This window comes from Pan paniscus, chromosome 2, assembly GCF_029289425.2.
Source record: "Pan paniscus chromosome 2, NHGRI_mPanPan1-v2.0_pri, whole genome shotgun sequence".
NCBI lineage: Eukaryota > Metazoa > Chordata > Mammalia > Primates > Hominidae > Pan > Pan paniscus.
This window is the reverse complement of record NC_085926.1, coordinates 176,907,172-176,929,273: the sequence shown is the minus strand read 5'-3', so window position 1 is coordinate 176,929,273 and position 22,102 is coordinate 176,907,172. Positions and strand designations below refer to the sequence as shown.

At 42.9% G+C, this 22,102-nt stretch overlaps 1 protein-coding gene across 4 annotated transcripts in view; it reads left to right on the top strand.

The window, feature by feature from the left end:
- ZMAT3 (zinc finger matrin-type 3) overlaps window positions 1–22,102 on the top strand; it is a 53,882-nt gene that overhangs the window by 21,830 nt on the left and 9,950 nt on the right. For 2 of the 4 annotated variants that reach the window (XM_055110702.3, XM_055110703.3), the window contains exons 3-5: window positions 18,336–18,455; window positions 21,519–21,685; window positions 21,808–21,908. In XM_055110702.3, coding sequence (XP_054966677.1) covers window positions 18,336–18,455; window positions 21,519–21,685; window positions 21,808–21,908 — 388 coding nt within the window. The remainder of the gene's footprint in view (window positions 1–18,335; window positions 18,456–21,518; window positions 21,686–21,807; window positions 21,909–22,102) is intronic. The other 2 variants (XM_063602609.1, XM_063602608.1) reach the window with 1 other exon arrangement.

The following is a 22,102-nucleotide window of genomic DNA, read 5'->3' as shown; positions in this document are numbered from 1 at the left end:
AAGAATGTTCCATGTGCTGATGAATAGAATGTATATTCTGCAGTTGTTGGGTAGGATCCTCTGTAAATATCTGTGAAGTGCATTTGTTGTAACGTATAGTTTATTGTTTCTTTGTTGACTTTCTGTCTTAAAGACCTGTCTAGTGCTGTCAGTGGAGTATTGAAGTCCCCCACAATTATTGTATTGCTGCCTATCTCATTTGTTAGGTCTAGTAGTAATTGTTTTATAAGTTTGGAAGCTCCAGTATTAGGTGCATATATATTTAGGATTGTGATGTTTTCCTTTTGGACTAGTCCTTTTATTATTGTATTATGTCCCTCTTTGTCTTTTTTAACTGCTGTTGCTTTGAAGTTTATTTTGTCTCAAATAAGAATAGCTACTCCTGCTCACTTTTGTTGTCCATTTGCATAGAATATCTTTTTTCACCCTGTTACCTTAAGTTTATGTGAGTCCTTATGTATCACATGAGTCTCTTGAAGATAGCAGATACTTGGTTGGTGAATTCTGATCCATTTTGCCATTTGGAATATTTTAAGTGGAGAATTTAGGCAATTTGCATTCAATGTTAATATTGACATGTGAAGTACTATTTTGTTCATTGTGCTGTTTTTTTTTTTTTTTTTTGCCTGAATACCTTGGGTTTTTTTCCATTGTGTTATTTTATAGGTCCTGTGAGATTTATGCTTTAAGGATTTCCTATTTTTGTGTATTTGGAGGATTTGTTTCAAGATTTAGAACTCCTTTTAGTAGTTCTTGTAATGCTGGCTTGGTAGTGGCAAATTCTCTCAGAAGTTTTTTGTCTGACAAAGACAGTATCTTTCCTTCATTTATGCAGCTTAGTTTCACTGGATACAGAGTTCTTGGCTGATAATTGTTTTGTTTAAGAAGGCTAAAGATAGGACCCCAGTCCCTTCTAGCTTGTAGGGTTTCGGCTGAGAAATCTGCTGTTAATCTGATAGGTTTTCCTTTATAGGTTACCTGATGCTTTTGCCTCACAGCTCTTAAGATTCTTTCTTTCATTTTGACTTTAGGTAACTTGATGACTGTATGCCTAGGCGATGATCTTTTTGCAATGAATTTCCTAGGTGTTCTTTGAGCTTCTTGTATTCGGATGTCTAGATCTCTAGCAAGGCTGAGGAAGTTTTCCTCAATTATTCCCTCAAATATGTTTTGCAAACTTTTAGATTTCTCTTCTTCCTCAGGAACAGCAATTATTCTTAGGTTTGGTCGTTTATCATAATCTCAAACTTCTTCGAGGCTTTGTTCATTTTTTAAAAATTCTTTTTTCTTTGTCTTTATCAATTTGGGTTAATTCAAAAGCCTTATCTTTGAGCTCTGAAGTTCTTCTACTTGTCCGATTCTATTGCTGAGACTTTTCAGTGCATTTTGCATTTCTCTGAGCGTGTCCTTCATTTCCAGAAGTTGTGATTTTTTTTATTTATGCTATCTATTTCACTGAAAATTTTCCATTCATACCTGTATTATTTTTTGATTTATTTAAGTTGGACTTCACCTTTCTCTGGTGCCTCCTTTTTTTTTTTGAGACTGAGTCTTACTCTGTCACCCAGGCTGGAGTGCAGTCACATGATCTCAGCTCACTGCAACCTTTGCCTCCCAGACTGAAGTGATTCTCCTGCTTCAGCCTCCTGAGTAGCTGAGACTATAGGCGAGCACCACCACATCCGGCTATTTTTTTTTTTGTATTTTTAGTAGAGATTGGGTTTCACCATGTTGGTCAGGCTGGTCTTGAACTCCTGACCTCAGGTGATCTGCCTGCCTCAGCCTCCCAAAGTGCTGGGATTACAGGCGTGAGCCACCACGCTCGGCCTGGTGCCTCCTTAATTGGATTAGTAGTTGACCTTCTGAATTCTTTTTCTGGCAATTCAGATATTTCACCTTGGTTTGGATCCACTGCTGGTGAGCTAAGGTGATCTTTTGGGGGTGTTAAAGAACCTTGTTTTGTCATGTCACAAGAATTATTTTTGTGGTTCTTCCTCATTTGGGTAGACTATGTCAGAGGGAAGATCTGGGACTCAGAGGCTGCTCTTCAGATTCTTTTGTCCCACAGGGTGCTCCCCTGATGTGGTGCTCTCACCTTTCCTCTAGGATGGGGCTTACTGAGAGCTGAACTGCAATAATTGCTATTTTTCTTCTGGATCTAGCCACCTAGTGGAGCTACCGGGCTCTGGGTTGGTACTGGGCCGTGTCTGCAGGGAGTCCTGTGATATGATTCATCTTCATGTCTGTCAGCTGTGGATACCAGCACCTGCTCTGGTGGAGGTAGCCGGGGAGTGAAGTGGACTCAGTGAGGGTCCTTGGTTGTATTTTTGTTAAGTGTGCTGGTTTTGTGTTGGTTGGTCTCCAGCCAGGAGGTGGTGCTTTCAAGAGTGCATCAGCTATGGTAGTATAGAGATGATCATGCGGTGGGTGGGGCCCCAGAGCTCCCAAGAGCTTATGTCCTTTGTCTTTGGCTACCAGTGTGGGTAGAGAAGACCATCGGGTTGGGGCAGGGTTAGGCATGTCTGAGGTCAGTCTCTCCTTGGGTGGGGCTTGCTGCAGCTGCTATGGGCAATAGGGGTGTGAACGGGCCAATGGAGTTATGTTCCCAGGGGGATTATGGCTGCCTCTGCTGTGTCACACAGGTCACCAGGGAATTGGGGGAAAGCTGGCTGTTACAGGCTTCACCCAGCTCCCATGCATCCCACAGCCCTAAAGGCTGGTCTGCCTCCCACTGTGCCTCATCTGTAGCACTGAGTTCATTTCCAGGCAGCTGGTGGTCAGGGCTGAGAACTTGCCCCAGACCACAAGCCTCCCAGCTGAGAAAGCAGGCCGACTCAGTTCCTCAGCTGTCCCACGGAGTCTGCAGCGGCAATCCGCCTCCTTCAGAGGGCCTGTGAATACCCTCCACTTTCCTGGTATGTTCCTGCTGTAGTTCTTGGAGCAAAATTTCATGATATGGGTCTCCACACACTGCTCTGTCCATCTGAGTGGGAGCTGCTAGTTAGTCCTGCCTCCTGTCTGCTATTTTCCCTGCAAATTTGCATACTTTTCTTAGTTTCCATTAGTATCATTATGTTGTGGATGCAATATCTGCTTGAATACTACTGGGGATGCTGCTTTGGAAATAAAATACCTGATACTATCTAACCTTGACCCCTCCACTAGTACTGGGTACCTCTTCTGCCTTTTCATGGACTGTGTTCCTGCAGTCATGCTCTTCAGCTCCTATATCAGCTGTTCTTCTGCTTTTAGTGACTTCTTCCTGTTGTCATACAGACAAGCCTCTAAAATCCATATTTCAAAGAGAAATGATCCCATTTCTCTGTCTAGCTGCATGCTGGATTTCTCTGCTCCCTGTCATAGAGCTCTTCTGCATAGTTGCCTGTACTGGGTGTTTTCCTAGTTAAACCACTTCACATGACCTTTATCTCTCAGTGTTCTGCTGAAGTGATTCTTACCTAGGCCAGTTGTGACCTCTGTCTTTGCAAATCCAAGTATCACTTCTCTCTCCTGACTTTATTCACAGCAGCTTTTGACCTAATGAACTACTCCCTTTTTTGGTTATTGTTGTGTTGAATGATTATGAAGTCCTTCAGGTGTAAGGTACCAAAAATATAATAAACATTTGTATTTGCCATCTAGCTTAAGGAGTAAAAATTATTAATTCAGCTGAAGTCCCCATGTATCTCTTCCCAATTGTATCCCTATCCTATGCCCCTAGATGTAGCCACTATACTGGATTGATATTTATTGTTACCACACATTGTTTTTGTATATTTGCTACATATATGTTCCCTTATATAAGTATATAGTGTTGTTTTTTATATTTTTAGACCCTGTATTAAAAATTATTCTTACATATCTTCTTTTGCAATTTGCTCTTTTTATTCAGTATTTTGTTATGAGACCGATTCATGTTTCCATGCATGGCCCTAGAGTGTTTACTTTCACTACTGTGTAGTGTTCCTCTGTATGAATAATCTACAATTTATCTATTGTCCTGTAGGTGGTCACTTACATTGTTTCCACCTTTTTTGCTGTTACAAACAATACTTCTAGGAGCATCCTTATGGTTATCTCCTATGTATGTTTCTGTTTGGTAATAGCTAGAACTATAGTTCCTGGGTCATAATGTATTTAACTAGACTCTTCTTTTGAGCCACTTTGTTCCAGACTTCTATGACACTGCACTTGTCTGGTTTTTATCTTATTTCATGGGCATTCTCAATCTTGTTTTTGGATTCTTTGCCACACTTGATATTGTAGTGTCTTAGAGGTTTGTCCTTTGCTCTCTATCACCGAGTCGTCTAGGTTACTTACCTAGTTTCATGGTTTTATTTAATTTTATTTATTATTATTATTATTTTTTTATTATACTTTAAGTTCTGGGGTACATGTGCACAATGCACAGGTTTGATACATAGGTATACATGTGCCATGTTGGTTTGCTGCACCCACCAACTCATCATTTACATTAGGTATATCTCCTAATGCTATCGCTCCCCTAGTCCCCCGCCCCCTGACAGGCCCTAGTGTGTGATGTTCCCCGCCCTGTGTCCAAGTGATATCCTTGTTCAATTCCCACGTATGAGTGAGAACATAAGGTATTTGGTTTTCTGTCCTTGTGATAGTTTGCTGAGAATGATGGTTTCCAGCTCCATCCATGTCCCTGCAAAGGACATGAACTCATCCTTTTTTATGGCTGCATAGTATTCCATGGTGTATATGTGTTACATTTTCTTTCTTTTTTCTTTTGAGACAGAGTCTTGCTCTGTCATCCAGGCGGGAGTGTGGTGGTGCAATCTTGGCTCACTGCAAGCTCCGCCTCCTGGATTCATGCCATTCTCCTGCCTCAGCCTCCCAAGTAGCTGGGACTACAAGCACCTGCAACCACGCCTGGCTAATTTTTTGTAGTTTTAGTAGAGACAGGGTTTCACCATGTTAGCCAGGATGTTCTCAATCTCCTGACCTCGTGATCCTCCTGCCTTGGCCTCCCAAAGTGCTGGGATTACAGGCGTGAGCCACCGTGCCCGGCCACCACATTTTCTTCATCCAGTCTATCATTGATGGACATTCGGGTTAGTTCCAAGTCTTTGCTATTGTGAATAGTGCCGCAAAAAACATACGTGTGCATGTGTCTTTATAGTAGTATGATTTATAATCCTTTGGGTATATACCTAGTAATGGGATTGCTGGGTCAAATGGTATTTCTAGTTCTAGATCCTTAAGGGATTGCCACACTGTCTTCCACAGTGGTTGAACTAATTTACACTCCCACCAACAGTGTAAAGCGTTCCTATTTCTCCACATCCTCTCCAGCATTTGTTGTTTCCTGACTTTTTAATGATTGCCATTCTAACTGGTGTGAATCTTCATTGTGGTTTTGATTTTCATTTCTCTGACGACGAATGATGATGAGCATTTTTCCATGTATCTGTTGGCTGCATAGATGTCATCTTTTGAGAAGTGTCTGTTCATATCCTCATATCCTTTGCCCACTTTTTGATGGGGTTCTTTGTTTTTTTTCTTGTAAATTTGAGTTCTTTGTAGATTCTGGATATTAGCCCTTTGTCAGATGGGGAGATCGCAAAAATTTTCTCCCATTCTGTAGGTTGCCTGTTCACTCTGATGGTAGTTTCTTTTGCTGTGCAGAAGCTCTTTAGTTTAATTAGGTCCCATTTGTCTATTTTGGCTTTCGTTGCCATTGCTTTTGGTGTTTTAGTCATGAAGTCTGTGCCCATGCCTATGTGCTGAATGGTATTGCCTAGGTTTTCTTCTAGGATTTTTATGGTTTTAGGTCTAACATTTAAGTCTTTAATCCATCTTGAATTAATTTTTGTATAAGGAGTAAGGAAGGGATCCAGTTTCAGCTTTCTACATATGGCTAGCCAGTTTTCCCAGCACCATTTATTAAATAGGGAATCCTTTCCCCATTTCTTGTTTTTGTCAGGTTTGTCAAAGATCAGATGGTTGTAGATGTGTGGTGTTATTTCTGAGGCCTGTTCTTTTCCATTGGTCTATATGTCTGTTTTGGTACCAGTACCATGCTGTTTTGGTTACTGTAGCCTTGTAGTATAGTTTGAAGTCAGGTAGCATGATGCCTCCAGGTTTGTTCTTTTGGCTTAGGATTGTCTTGGCAATGCGGGCTCTTTTTTTGGTTCCATATGAACTTTAAAGTAGTTTTTTCCAATTCTGTGAAGAAAGTCATTGGTAGCTTGATGGGGATGGCATTTAATCTATAAATTACCTTGGGCAGTATGGCTATTTTCACGATATTGATTCTTCCTGTTCATGAGCATGGAATGTTCTTCCATTTGTTTGTGTCCTCTTTTATTTCCTTAAGCAGTGGTTTGTAGTTCTCCTTGAAGAGGTCCTTCACATCCGTTGTAAGTTGGATTCCTAGGTATTTTATTGTTTTCGTAGCAATTGTGAATGGGAGTTCACTCATGATTTGGCTCTCTGTCTGTTATTGGTGTATAGGAGTGCTTGTGATTTTTGCACATTGATTTTGTATCTGAGACTTTGCTGATGTTGCTTATCAGCTTAAGGAGATTTTGGGCTGAGACAATGGGGTTTTCTAAATATACAATCATGTCATCTGCAAGCAGGGACAATTTGACTTCCTCTTTTCCTAATTGAATACCCTTTATTTCTTTCTCTTGCCTGATTGCCCTGGCCAGAACTTCCAACACTATGTTGAATAGGAGTGGTGAGAGAGGGCATCCTTGTCTTGTGCCGGTTTTCAAAGAGAATGCTTCCAGTTTTTGCCCATTCAGTGTGATATTGGCTGTGGGTTTGTCATAAATAGCTCTTATTATTTTGAGATACGTTCCATCAATACCTAATTTATTGAGAGTTTTTGGCATGAAGGCTGTTGAGTTTTGTCAAAGGCCTTTTCTGCATCTATTGAGATAATCATGTAGTTTTTGTCATTGGTTCTGTTTATATGATGGATTATGTTTTTTGATTTGTGTATGTTGAACCAGCCTTGCATCCCAGGGATGAAGCTGACCTGATCATGGTGGATAAGCTTTTTGATACGCTGCTGGATTCGGTTTGCCAGTATTTTATTGAGGATTTTCGCATCGATGTTTATCAGGGATATTGGTCTAAAGTTCTCTGGTTTTTGTTGTATCTCTGCCAGGCTTTGGTGTCAGGATGATGTTGGCCTCATAAAATGAGTTCCCTCTTTTTATTGATTGGAATAGTTTCAGAAGGAATGGTACCAGCTCCTCTTTGTACCTCTGGTAGAATTCGGCTGTGAATCTGTCTGGCCCTGGACTTTTTTTGATTGGTAGGCTATTAATTATTGCCGCAATTTCAGAGCCTGTTACTGGTCTATTCAGAGATTCAACTTCTTCCTGGATTAGTCTTGGGAGGCTGTATGTGCCCAGGAGTTTATCCATTTCTTCTAGATTTTCTGGTTTGTTTGCGTAGAGGTGTTTATAGTATTCACTGATGGTAGTTTGTATTTCTGTGGGATCAGTGGTGACATCCCCTTCATCATTTTTTATTGCATCTATTTGATTCTTCTCTCATTTCTTCTTTATTAGTCTTGCTAGTGGTCTCTCAATTTTGTTGATCTTTTAAAAAAAACAGCTCCTGGATTCAGTGATTTTTTGAAGGGATTTTTGTGTGTCTGTCTCTTTCAGTTCTGCTCTGATCTTAGTTATTTCTTGCCTTCTGCTAGCCTTTGAATTTGTTTGCTCTTACTTCTCTAGTTCTTTTAATTGTAATGTTAGGGTGTCAATTTTAGATCTTTCCTGCTTTCTCTTGTGGGCATTTAGTGCTATAAATTTCCCTCTACCACACTGCTTTAAATGTGTCCCAGAGACTCTGGTACGTTGAGTTTTTGTTCTCATTTGTTTCAAAGAACATCTTTATTTCTGCCTTCATTTTGTTATTTACCCAGTAGTCATTCAGGAGCAAGTTGTTCAGTTTCCATGTAGTTGTGCAGTTTTGAGTGAGTTTCTTAATCCTGAGTTCTAATTTGATTGCACTGTGGTCTGAGATGCAGTTTGTTGTGATTTCTGTTCTTTTACATTTGCTGAGGAATACTTTACTTCCAATTATGTGGTCAATTTTAGAATAAGTGTGATGTGGTGCTGAGAAGAATGTATATTCTGTTGATTTGGGGTGGAGAGTTCTGTAGATATCTATTAGGTCTGCTTGGTGCAGAGCTGAGTTCAAGTCCTGTATATGCTTGTTAACCTTGTGTCTCATTAATCTGTCTAATATTGACAGTGGGATGTTAAAGTCTCCTATTATTATTGTGTGGGAGTCTAAGTCTCTTTGTAGGTCTCTGAGGACTTGCTTTATGAATCTGGGTGCTCCTGTGTTGGGTGCATATATATTTAGCATAGTTAGCTCTTCTCATTGAATTGATCCCTTTACCATTATGTAATGCCCTTCTTTGTCTCTTTTGATCTTTGTTGATTTAAAGTCTGTTTTATTGGAGAGTAGGATTGTTACCCTGCTTTTTTTTTTTTGCTTTCCATTTGCTTGGTAGATCTTCCTCCATCCCTTTATTTTGAGCCTCTGTGTGTCTTTGCACATGAGATGGGTCTCCTGAATACAGCACACTGATGGGTTGTGACTCTTTATCCAATTTGCCAGTCTGTGTCTTTTAATTGGGGCATTTAGCCCATTTACATTTAAGGTTAATATTGTTATGTGTGAATTTGATCCTGTCATGATGTTTGCTGGTTGTTTTGCCCGTTAATTGATGCAGTTTTTTCATAGCATCGATGGTCTTTATAATTTGGCAGTTTTTGCAGTGGTTGTTACCGGTTGTTTCTTTCTATGTTTAGTGCTTCCTTCAGGAACTCTTGTAAGGCAGGCCTGGTGGTGACAAAATCTTTCAGCATTTGCTTGTCTGTAAAGGATTTCATTTCTCCTTCACTTATGAAGCTTAGTTTGGCTGGATATGAAATTCTGGGTTGAAAATTCTTTTCTTTAAGGAAGTTGAATATTGGCCCCCACTCTTTTCTGGCTTGTAGGGTTTCTGCCGAGAGATCCGCTGTTAGTCTGATGGGTTTCCCTTTGTGGGTAACTCGACCTTTCTCTCTGGCTGCCCTTAACATTTTTTCCTTCATTTCAACCGTGGTGAATGTGACAATTACATGTCTTGGGGTTGCTCTTCCCAAGGAGTATCTTTGTGGCATTCCCTGTATTTCCTGAATTTGAATGTTGGCCTGCCTTGCTAGGTTGGGGAAGTTCTCCTGGATAATATCCTGAAGAGTGTTTTCCAACTTGGTTCCATTCTCCCTATCACTTTCAGGTACACCAATCAAACGTAGATTTGGTCTTTTCACATAGTCCCATATTTCTTGGAGGCTTTGTTCATTTCTTTTTACTCTTTTTTTCTAACCATGTCTTCTTGCTTTATTTCATTAATTAATTTGATCTTCAATCACTGATACCCTTTCTTCCACTAGATCGAATTGGCTATTGAAGCTTGTGCATGTGTCACGAAGTTCCCATGCCATGGTTTTCAGCTCCATCAGTCATTTAAGGTCTTCTCTACAGTGTTTATTCTAGTTAGCCATTCGTCTAACCTTTTTTCAAGGTTTTTAGCTTCCTTGTGATGGGTTCGAACATGCTCCTTTAGCTTGGAGAAGTTTGTTATTACTGACCTTCTGAAGTCTACTTCTGTCACCTCTTCAAAGTCATTCTTCCTCCAGCTTTGTTCCATTGCTGGTGAGGAACTATGATCCTTTGGAGAGGAGGCACTCTGATTTTTAGAATTTTCAGCTTTTCTGCTCTGGTTTCTCCCCATCTTTTTGGTTTTATCTACCTTTGGTCTTTGATGTTGGTGACCTACAGATGGGGTTTTGGTGTAGACGTTCTTTTTGTTGATATTGATGCTATTCCTTTCTGTTTGTTAGTTTTCCTTCTAATAGGTCCCTCAGCTGCAGGTCTGTTGGAGTTTGCTGGAGGTCCACTCCAGACCCGGTTTGCCTGGGTATCACCAGCAGAGGCTGCAGAACAGCAAATATTGCAGAACAGCAAATATTGCTGCGTGATCCTTCCTCCGGAATCTGCATCCCAGAGGGGCACCCATCTATATGAGGTGACTGTTGGCCCTTACTGGGACGTGTCTCCCAGTTAGGCTACATGGAGGTCAAGGAGCCACTTGAAGAGGCAGTCTGTCCATTCTCAGAGCTCAAACACCATGTTGGGAGAACCACTGCTCTCTTCAGAGCTGTCAGAAAGGGACATTTAACTTTGCAGAAGTTGTCTGCTGCCTTTTGTTCAGCTAAGCCCTGCCCACTGAGGTGGAGTCTGGAGGCAATAGGCCTTGTTGAGCTGTGGTAGGCTCTGCCCAGTTCGAGCTTCCCAGCCACTTCGTTTACCTACTCAAGCCTCAGCAATGGCTGAGGCCCCTCCCCCAGCCAGGCTGCTGCCTTGCAGTTTGATCTCAGACTGCTGCGCTAGCAGTGAGTGAGGCTCCGTGGACATGGGACCTGCCAAGCCAGGCACGGGAGAGTATCTCCTTGTTTTCCGGTTGCTAAGACCTTGGGAAAAGCGCAGTATTTGGGCAGAAGTGTCCTGTTTTTCCAGGTGCAGTCCGTCACGGCTTCTCTTGGCTAGGAAAGGGAAATCCCCTGACCTCTTGGCTTCCCGGTTGAGGCAACACCCCACCCTGCTTCAGTTCGTCCTCCGTGGGCTGCACCCACTGTACAACCAGTCCCAGTGAGATGAACCAGGTACCTCAGTTCAAAATGCGGATATCACCCGTCTGCTGCATTGATCACGCTGGGAGCTGCAGACCAGAGCTGTTCCTATTTGGCCATCTTGTATTTTATTTTATTTTTTGAGACAGGGTCTTGCTCTGTCACCCAGCTGGAGTGTAGCGTTGCAGTCATGGCTCACTGCAGCCTCAACCTTCTGGGTTTAACTGATCCTTCCATCTCAGTGCTCCCAGCAGCTGGGACCGTAGGTTTGCACCACCATGCCTGCCTCATTTTTCTTTTTTTAGAGATGGGGTTTTGTCATTTTGCCCAGTTTGGTCTCAAAGTCTTAGACTCAAGTGATCCTTCTGCCTCAGCCTCCCAAAGTGCTGGGATTATAGGCATGAGCCACTGTGCCTGGCCCTAGTTCCATGGTTTTAAATTCCACCTACATACTGATAACTCCTCAGATTCTATCTCTAACCTGACCTCGTTCGTAAACTCCAGGTTGGTCTCTCTTTGGACATCTGAAAGGGATCTCAGACTTAACACAGCAAGTGGGTCTCTTGATGCCCAGCTCTTCCCCCTTTCTCTACATTGCATGGCTGGAGCCATCTCATGCTTCAGCTTTTAGCTGACATGTATCTCCCCAGAAAAGCCTTGTCGGCCCACCCCACTCTCTCCCTGTCCATTATCTGTTATATCATCCTGTTTTATTTTTTGCAGAGCAGTTGTCAGTAACTCTTTTTTCTTTGGTTGTGTGTGTGTACATATATATATGTACATGTATATATTCTGTTTATGTCCCCTAGAAAAGCTTCTCGAGGGCAGAGACTTTGCCTTTGTTAACTGTTTTATCTCCTTTTCTTAGAATGGTTGCCACAACATAGAGGGTAGTCAGTAACTATTTAACCCTGTTATCTTCCGCCAGAGTTGTAGATTCAAATTCTCACCTGTTTTTAGAAGATTTCTAAACCTTCTTAGCCTTGACTTCCTTAGTGCTAATGTTGCAGCTTTTGTAGTTCAGCAAGCGGGAGGAAATGGCACACTGGCTTTTTTTCCCCGTTGCTCAGTGAGCAGGAGGGATGGTTGCAGTGTAAGGATTCCTTTGGTGCTGCTTCACCAGCCGGAAATCTCTGTGGGTGCTGTGTCCTCTGCCTGGGGCCTCATTCCACTGAGTTCACTCCGCCCACTCAGCCTGGCAGGCTGTGCTCGGCTTGTGCCTTGGCCTGGATCCTGCACCCGCTGAGGGATCTGCACTCAGCCCATGGCTCCACTGGGTGTGTTGCCAGCAGCTTCTGCATTGGGTGTCGTTGTCTAGATGAGGGGAATGTGGGTGGTGCCCGAAAACTCAGAGATGTCAGTAATGGCAGAGTCCCAAGGGGTGTTACAGCTCTCATCCGGGGAGTCCCAAGATTTGACCTCCCAAGAAATGTTGCAGCTTTGTATTGTTCCTGCCACCTGCAGCTTGGCGAACAGGGGCATGTTACAGCTCAGTCGGTCCCACCACCCGCAGCTCAGTGAATGGGTGTGTGTTACAGGTTGGCCTATTCTGGGTTCTTGTCCCGCGACCAAGAGGAATAAGAGGAATAAGGTACATGGACGCTGGAGAGTGAATAGGGTGGAGAAGAATTTCATTGAGCAACAGAAGGAAAGCTCTCAGCAGAGAGGGGGCCCAAGAGTGATTAGCCCTCTGTGTGAGAGGGGACCCAAAAGAGGTTTGCCATCTGTGGGGTTGAGTCTGGGATTTTTATGGGCTCAGAATGGGGGAGTGCATGCTGATTGGTTCACGGGTGGGCTTGGAAAAAGCACCATTTGATTGCCTAAAAGGCATCGAGGAAGTTCTCACTCTGGTTGTGGACTCCACCTGCAACTGGCAGCTCAGTTTTCAGTCTTTAAACTGTCTTTGGCATGAGGTTGGGTTTCACAGGGACCCATCCCTGTCTGCCTAGGAATTTGTCTGTCTCCAGTTGCTGTCACTAAGCCACACATTGCACTGTCTCTTGGATTCATTAAGATGTCTTTCGGTTGTCTCAATCTCATATTGAGATTGAGATTGTTGACTCTATCTTCTTCCCCAAAGCCTTTTTTCCTCCCCACACCTTTAAAAATTTTTCATAAATATTTCCATCTACCCTGCGGTTCACCTCCCTTCTACCCTCTTATCCAATATGCTATTACTTGTTCTTACCTTCTTCATAGTTCCTGCGTCTTTCTCCTTTATCTAGCCATTATCTTGCTTGAGGCCCATTTTGCAAGCTGTTATCTGTCTCCACTCTGTCTAGGTGATAGTTTTTGGCTCCATAGCTTTAAATACCATCCACATTCAGATCATTCCTGAGAGTCTGTCTTCATCCTGACCACACTCTTGAACTCCAGTTTGGTTGTGGGCTTCTATGATAACATACTGTCTGATTTTTATCTTACTTTTTGGCTAGACCTTGTCAATCTCATTTTCTGGATCTTCATTCTCTACTAGACTCTATGTTGTAGTGTCTAGGATTTTGTCCTTGACTCTCCTCTGTGTATCTTCCCAGCTTCCAGCTTTGGTCTGCTACCCTGATGCTCATCTTTATCAAATACAATCAAGTCATGCACTGCTTTGCTTAAAGTTCCTCAGAGGCTCCCTGCTGCCTCTGAAGTCCAAGTTCTTTATCATGGGCAAAGGCATTAAGAATGAGCCCCCTGTGTATTTCAATTTTTGCCTCTCCTCCAAAGGATCTAGAAGACCGTTATCTCTCCTTGTAGCCCCTCAACACAGAAGGCTGGGCTTTTGCTCATGCTATTTTCTTGGTGCACAGTTTTCTTTTCCCGTATTGCTTACCTCCCCTGTAAACATTTGCTCATTTAAAAAGATGAGTCAGTTGCCCCTTTTTCAGGGAAGTCTTCCGTGATACATTCAGGCAGGAGTAAGAAATTCCTTCTCTGTGTTCTCCTAGCAGTTTATTATCTTCATTATAATACTTGGTTCATTTATCCAACAGTTATTTATTGCTTGCTTGCTATATTCTGGAAACTATTCTAGGCATTGGGATTAGAACAGTAAACAAGACAGATGAGGTCCTCATTTTCAAGAAGTCTACATTACAGAGCGGAGGAAAGAGAAAAAAAACAAGTCAACAAACCATATTATTTTAGATAGTGATTAGTGATACTAAGATAAAATAAAACTGGACAGTGTGGTAATATGATGGAGTGTGTGTGGTGGGGAGAGGGGGAGTGGTTGTGACACTTGAGAGTGAGTGAGGTCCAGTTTGAGTTGAGACTTGAAAGATTAGAAGGAGCAATCCATACAGAGATCTGCAAGAGGTACATTCTAGGCAAAAGGAACAGTTAAGTACAAAGGCCTTGGAGCTAGCCTGAGCTTGGCATGTTTAAGGAGCACATGCAGCCTAGTGAGCCAGGAGCATAATGAGCAGGGGAAAGGAAGGAGTGCTGTCTGACATAAGACCCAAGAGATGGACGGGGCCAGATCATGTAGGGCCTTATAGGTAAGATTTGTCAATTAGATGGGGCCAGAACATGTAGGGCCTTATAGGTGAGATTTGTCAGTTAGATGGGGCCAGATCGTGTAGGGCCTTATAGGTAAGATTTGTCAATTTTAAGTATAGCAGAAAGCCATTGGAAGAGTTTTATGTGAGGGAGTGACATGGAACTGATTCATGTCAAGAATTATTACTTGGGTTTATAATGAGGAGAATTCTAGGAGGACAAGATTAACAGCAGAGACCAATTAGGAGTTGTTACGTACTGCAAATGACCACTGTTACCTACTGCAAATGACCACTGTTACCTACTGCAAATGAAAAATGTTGGTACCTTCGATTACTGTGGTATTTGTAGTATCCATGGAGAGAAGTGGAGTGATGTGGGATGTATTTTGAATGACAAGACTTGCTGATGGGTTGAATGTGTTGGGCTTAGGGAAGGATGGAATCAGGAAAAGGACCCCTTGGCTTTTCTTGGGTAATTTTGTGGATGGTGGTGCCATTTACCTACTGTGGATGACTAGTGGTGGTGGTGATGGTGGTGATGAGAAAGTTCTATGGAGGAGGAATCAAAAGTTGTTTTAAGTTGGATATGCCTCTTAAGACGTGAAAGTATGGATGACCAGGAGGAAGCTGGATATGTGGTTCTGAAGGTCAAAGATGGAAATTGATGATTTGGGGAGTCACCAACTTACTCATGGTATTTGAAAGCTATAGGTCTGGGTAGAATAACCTAGAGTCAGAGAATAAAAGAGGGCTAAGGGTGCGTCCTTGGACATTGTAGAGTTTAGAGGTCTGATAGAGGAGGAGAGGTGGGGAGGGAAGAAGGAGTATAGATGATAGTAGGAGGAATGTTTCAAGAAGGAAATGAACTGTGTCATGCTACTTTGAGTTCCAGTAAGATGAAGGCACATATGTGACCACTGGATTTGACTCTGGAGTTCACTGTGACCATGGTAAAAGCACCTTTAGGGTATTGAAGTGAGGAGAAGATGGATCTTAGTTCATTACTCTATTTAGCTGCTTATGTATCTGTCTCCTCCTCTATGTGCTAGTCCTTAGTTTATTTCTAGGGCTTAGCATATAAATAGATGGTGAATAAATGTTTGCCTGCAGGTTTGAGTTTTACAATGCAGTTTAAAGAATAATATACTGTTTTACCCTTATTTAGAATGCTTTTGTACTATTGACCCTTGCCACTAGTTTGTGTGAGTTCAAGGAATATAATCATGTGACTAATAAAACGTGATGAGAAAGGCAAGTTCATGTTAGTAGAGGTTCTTAGTGCATCTTGAAGCCATCATGCTGTAGTGGAAAAGGGCCATTCTTTGATTTGGAAGGCCTGTCTCAGGCTTTGGCTGTGCTATTTAGCCCTTGAGAAGGGAGCTGGGGGCAAGCTCCTTACAGTCTCTGGATCGCAGTTCCTTGGCTGTCATAAATGGACAATATTAACAAATTCCTCTTACAAGATTTTTGTGAGCAGCAAATGAATAAATGCAATGAACATCCTTTGTAAGTAAAAAGATACTCTGTAAGGGCAATTTTAAAAGAATAATTGGATTATCCATTTCATTACTAACTTATAAAGTACATTAGATCAGAGTGTCATGAAATTCATATTTATCTGTGGCATATAAATGGCAAGAAGTTGGGTGAGGACATAAGTCACTGGAAAATGTGATACTTCTTTTTTTTTTTTTTTCTAAAATCCCATATTCTTTTCTTTTCTTTCTTTCCTTTTTTTTTTTTTTACTTTTTTTAGTATTTATTGATCATTCTTGGGTGTTTCTCGGAGAGGGGGATTTGGCAGGGTCATAGGACAATAGTGGAGGGAAGGTCAGCAGATAAACATGTGAACAAAGGTCTCTGGTTTCCTAGGCAGAGGGCCCCGCCGCCTTCCGCCTTCCGCAGTGTTTGTGTCTCTGGGTACTTGAGATTAGGGAGTGGTGATGACTCTTAACGAGTATGCTGCCTTCAAGCATCTGTTTAACAAAGCACATCTTGCACTGCCCTTAATCCATTTAACCCTTAGTGGACACAGCACGTTTCAGAGAGCACGGGGTTGGGGGTAAGGTTATAGATTAACAGCAGCCCAAGGCAGAAGAATTTTTCTTAGTACAGAACAAAATGGAGTCTCCTATGTCTACTTCTTTCTACATAGACACAGTAACAATCTGATCTCTCTTTCCTTTCCCCACGCTTCCCCCTTTTCTATTCGACAAAACCGCCATTGTCACCATGGCCCGTTCTCAATGAGCTGTTGGGTACACCTCCCAGACGGGGTGGCGGCCGGGCAGAGGGGCTCCTCACTTCCCAGATGGGGCGGCCGGGCAGAGGCGCCCTCCCACCTCCCAGACGGTGTGGCGGCCAGGCGGGGGCTGCCCCCCACCTCCTGGACGGGGTGGCTGCTGGGCGGAGACGCTCCTCACTTCCCAGACAGGGCGGCTGCCAGGTGGAGGGGCTCCTCACTTCCCAGACAGGGCGGCTGTGGGGCAGAGGGGCTCCTCACTTCTCAGATGGGGTGTCCGGTCAGAGATGCTCCTCACCTCCCAGACGGGGTGGCGGCGGGGCAGACACACTCCTCAGTTCCCAGACGGGGTCGCGGCCGGGCAGAGGTGCTCTTCACATCTCAGACGGGGCGGCGGGGCAGAGGTGCTCCCCACATCCCAGATGATGGGCAGCCGGGCAGAGATGCTCCTCACTTCCCAGACAGGATGACGGCCGGGAAGAGGCGCTCCTCACTTCCCAGACTGGGCGGCTGGGCAGAGGGGCTCCTCACATCCCAGACGATGGGCGGCCAGGCAGAGATGCTCCTCACTTCCTAGACGGGGTGGCGGCCGGGCAGAGGCAGCACTGTTGGCACTTTGGGAGGCGAAGGCAGGCGGCTGGGAGGTGGAGGTTGTAGCAAGCCGAGATCACGCCACTGCAGTCCAGCCTGGGCAACATTGAGCACTGAGTGAGCGAGACTCCGTCTGCAATCCCGGCACCTCGGGAGGCCGAGGCTGGCAGATCACTCGCGGTCAGGAGCCGGAGACCAGCCTGGTCAACACGGCGAAACCCCGTCTCCACCAAAAAATACGAAAACCAGTCAGGCGTGGCGGCGCACACCTGCAATCACAGGCACTCGGCAGGCTGAGGCAGGAGAATCAGGCAGGGAGTTTGCAGTGAGCCGAGATGGCGGCAGCACAGTCCAGCCTCGGATCGGCATCAGAGGGAGGCCGTGGGGAGGGGGAGGGAGAGGGAGAGGGAGAGGTTTTTTTTTTTTTTTTGAGACAGAGTCTAACTTTGTCACCCAGCTGGAGTGCAGTGGTGTGATTTCCGCTCACTGCAACCTCCACCTCCCAGGTTAAAGTGGTTCTCCTGCCTCAGCCTCCCGAGTAGCTGGGATTACAGGCATGTGCCACCATGCTCAGCTAATTTTTGTATTTTTAGTAGAGATGGGGTTTCACCATGTTGGTCAGGCTGGTCTCGAACTCCTGACCTCAGGTGATCCACCCTCCTTGGCCTCCCAAAGTGCTGAGATACAGGCATGGGCCACCACACCCAGCCAATGTGGTACTTTTTAAGAAACATACAGGAAATTAATTTCCTTTGGCTGTGTTCTCTTGTCTTTCCCAGATAAATTTAATTGTTCTGTTAGAGCCAAAGAGTAGGCTCTTTTACTTCAAGATCTAGCAATCAAATCTAGCACTATAGTAGTCTGTTTACCCCCAGGGTTGTGTATGTATGAAGGAATAAAATGTAGTTAGTATTGTTTTTTCTTTTTTTTTTTAAGTGATTAAGTAAATACATTGATTAACTCAGTTTGACACACTTTCTCATGGTGATTACAGTTTTCGTTTTTTTTTTTTTTATCCGTAGGAGATATCAAGACCCCTAGTAGAAGCCTAAAACCGTGATATTTCTGAACTCTTCTATATGCGTTTTTTTTTCCTGTACATACATAACCCATGAGAAAGTTTAATTTATAAATTGGGCTAGTAAGAGAATAACAACAATAATTAATTAGAAAAAAGAACAATTATAAAAATATACTGTCATGGAAATTATGTGAATGTGGTCTCTCTCTCAAAATATCTTAATATTTTTGGACCACAGTTGACCATAGCTAACTGAAATTGCTGAAACTGCAGATAAGGGGGGACTGCTGTACTCATTTTATTTTTATTTCTAGGGTAAAAATCATGGTAAGAAACTCCGAAATTACTATGCAGCAAATAGCTGTCCTCCTCCTGCTAGAATGAGCAATGTGGTCGAGCCTGCAGCTACTCCAGTTGTTCCAGTCCCTCCGCAGGTGAGACATGTGTGTCAGGGTGAAGCAGCATTAGGGTGGAAGCTGTAGTATGCACAAATGGTTATAGATGACATTTGTCGTCCATGTGTCCATTAGGGTACAGTTGGGAAAATAATCCTGAAAGATGCTGCTTGGTACTTTTAACTCCTTGAACTACAGTGCTGGATTTAATGCAGGCTATTGTTACGTGAGTCTTTATACATTTCTTAAAATTCTGGGCTAAATAGGCTGGGTGCGGTCACTCACGCCTGTAATCCCAGCACTTTGGGAGGCTGAGACGGGCGAATCACGAGGTCAAGAGATCGAGACCATCATGGCTAACACGGTGGAACCCTGTCCCAATTAAAAATACAGAAAATTAGCCAGGCGTGGTGGCGGGCACCTGTAGTCCCAGCTACTCGGGAGGCTGAGGCAGGAGAAAGGTGCGAACCTGGGAGGCGGAGCTTGCGGTGAGCCGAGATTGCACCACTGCACTCCAGCCTGGGCAACAGTGTGAGACTCTGTCTCAAAAAAAAAAAAAAAGAAATTCTGGGCTAAATGATCCTGAATGTCTAGGCTAACCCCAAAATGAAAAGAGAGATTTTCAAACGTGTTCCTTTATTGCAGTTCATCCCATTTATTTCAGATTTTGTCTTCCAGTTGCAAAATTAGGTGTTTGAGATTGCTTATTACTTACCTCTATTCAGAGAGCCTGTGTAAACATGTTTTGGACCTTGCTATCATGAAACAGACTTGAAAACCAAGTTCTTTTGCTCTTTGGAAGATAGAACAGGTGCTTTAGGCAAGATATTCCTGTACCTTAGTAGCCTCTGAAACATGGAGTCTACTCTTAATCTGTCTTTGAAGTGTTATATGTCCATAAAAACAATACAGTGGTCATAAGTAATAATAGTTATAATAGAGTACATATTGTGCCAGGCACTGTGCTGAGCATGTTTCATACGTTGTTTCAGTCAGGGCTGGGACTACGGTGAGGTGATGGATGCACTAAACTTGGGCATAAAATTTAAGAAGGAGCCAAAAAACTCAGTAATAAAGATAGATATTTAATACAATATTTTAGAAATATAAAATTGATTTAAAATAGTGGTGAACAAAACATTAAAAACTTAAAATAAGTATTACTGATTTTCCTTTTGCCCCAGGCTGCAGTATGACTTGGTGTGGCAGTGTTGTTACTGATTCTGAATGTAAAATTTTGGTATTTTATTCATCCTTAATTTTTTGCATTAAATTTAATTTTTTAAGCTGGGTGTGGTGGTGTGTGCCTGTAGTTTCAGGTACTTGGGAGGGTGAGGCACAAGAATCACTTGAACCCGGGAGGTGGAGGTTGCAGTGAGCCAAGATTGTGCCACTGCATTCCAGTCTGGGCGACAGAGCAAGACTATCTCAAAAAAATAAAAAGAAAATGTAATTTAAAAAATTCCATGAAAGTATTATTAATCTTGATTGCTGAGTTTTTTTTGATGCTCCATTAAATTCTGAGCCCAAGGCAAGTGTCTCACTTGCTTCATTTTAGTCCCAGGCCCTGACGTCATTTAATGCTTGCAGCGACTTAGAGGTATTGGCCATATTACTCAAATTGGTGTCCACAGGTCAGCAGTTTCAGCCTCACTGAAGTTTATTAGAAGCTTAGATGAGCTAAGTAACTTTCCATGGTGTTACAGGTTTTGTAAAGTGGTGGAGCAAGAATTTCTTTCTTTTTTTTTTTTTTTTGAGATGGAGTTTTGCTCTTGTTGCCCAGGCTGGAGTGCAATGGTGTGCTGGGCTCACTGCAACCTCCGCCTCCTGGGTTTCAAGCAATTCTCTTGCCTCAGCCTCCTGAGTAGCTGGGATTACAGGTGGCTGCCACCATGCCCAGCTAATTTTTGTTATTTTAGTAGAGACAGGGTTTTGTCATGTTGGCCAGGCTGGTCTCGAACTCCTGACCTCAGGTGATCCACCTGCCTCGGCCTCCCAAAGTGCTGGGACTACAGGCATGAGCCACCGTGCCCAGCCCAAGAATTTCTTTTGATCTTAGACCTTTGCTTTTAACCAGCTTGTATCATTTTACTTTTCTGAGTGTTAGTTTTTAGTATTTAAAAGTGTGGGTAGCAATTCTGGCTGTTCTTCCTTCTCATGGATTTGTGGGGAAAATGAGATATATAAAAAACCAAATCAGAGAACAAGAAGATACCCAGAGAGATCTTCAAGCTGCGTAGTTTTCCTGTCACTGGTTTCTGAAGGCTGCTCTAGAATTGAATAGCTACCCCCAGTGGGGGCTGTTTTCAGTGGGCTCCACCCTCCCGGGCAGGCAGCCTAAGCCTTTCTTCAGAGCATACCCCAGAAAAAACTTCCCTTCCAAGTGAAATGATGCTATTTTCTGCAACTGTTCCTGATATATGTGGTTTCCAGAATCTTTATCATGTACTATATTATTCTCTTCTGGCCAAAACCTAGTGTGTCATTTTTTTTTTGTTAACCTAATATTTACTGAGTGCCTACTATCCTCTGGTTAATCTGTTAGGCTCTCTTTAACATGTTATTCCACAACCTGAATACAGTTGTCTGGATTTGCTACTTATTTTTATTTTTTTCCGGATTATATCTGTAGCTAGTTTGTAGACTCTTTGTGGACAGGGGCTCTTTTTAAAAAAATATATGACTATGTATCCCTTCTGGACTAGACAGCAACCCTAATAAAGAGTTAACAGTCACTAAATGCTTATCGATGGATTCTGCAGACTTTACTGTTTCCCGTAATGTGATTTGAGGCCTTACCTATTTTACCCATGACTTACTGTCCTAAATCTAAGGTTTTTAAACTCTTAAAAAATGTCTTCAGTGGCGACAGCAACTAGCCATTCACTAATTTGGTACCTAAGTGATTATAATGCAAAACCATGATTAAGTATCTCCCAGCCTTTTTGTTTTCCTGGAATGAATTATTTTCTTGATGAAGCTTAATGCTTGTGGTCATGCCATATCCTTTGGTTGTTTTTCAGCTCTTAGAAAGACCTTTGAGGAGAAGGAGGAAACTCTGTATTTTTTTAACCTTGTTTCTTCTTGTGTCTTTGATGTCAGATGGGCTCCTTTAAGCCAGGAGGCCGAGTGATCCTGGCCACGGAGAATGATTACTGTAAGCTCTGTGATGCCTCCTTCAGTTCCCCAGCTGTGGCTCAGGCTCACTATCAAGGGAAGAATCATGCCAAGAGGCTGCGGCTGGCGGAAGCTCAGAGTAACTCATTCTCGTAGGTATTGCCATTTTCTCTGAGGCCAAAGTGTTATGTGAGATTGACTGTCTTTAAAGAAAAAGAGTAGAAAGGGATTCTTGTTTAGAAGACTCACTCTTTTTTAAACTTCTTTTCTCCAGGGAATCCTCAGAGCTGGGTCAACGGCGGGCCAGGAAAGAAGGGAATGAGTTTAAGATGATGCCTAACAGGAGAAATATGTATACAGTACAGAATAATTCAGGTATCTTGTCTGTTTCCACATACCTTGGGTACATTCTGTACCTAGTCTCCTTTGTTTTTATTTCTTTTAATGATAATAGTTAGCCCTGAGAATTTGGAGTTAGTCAGTGTTTTATTGAATTAGTCTAGTGGCAGCCTTTCAGGCTGGTGTGTGTTTCAGGTCTCATTTATTTACTTTATTATTGTAAATAATAT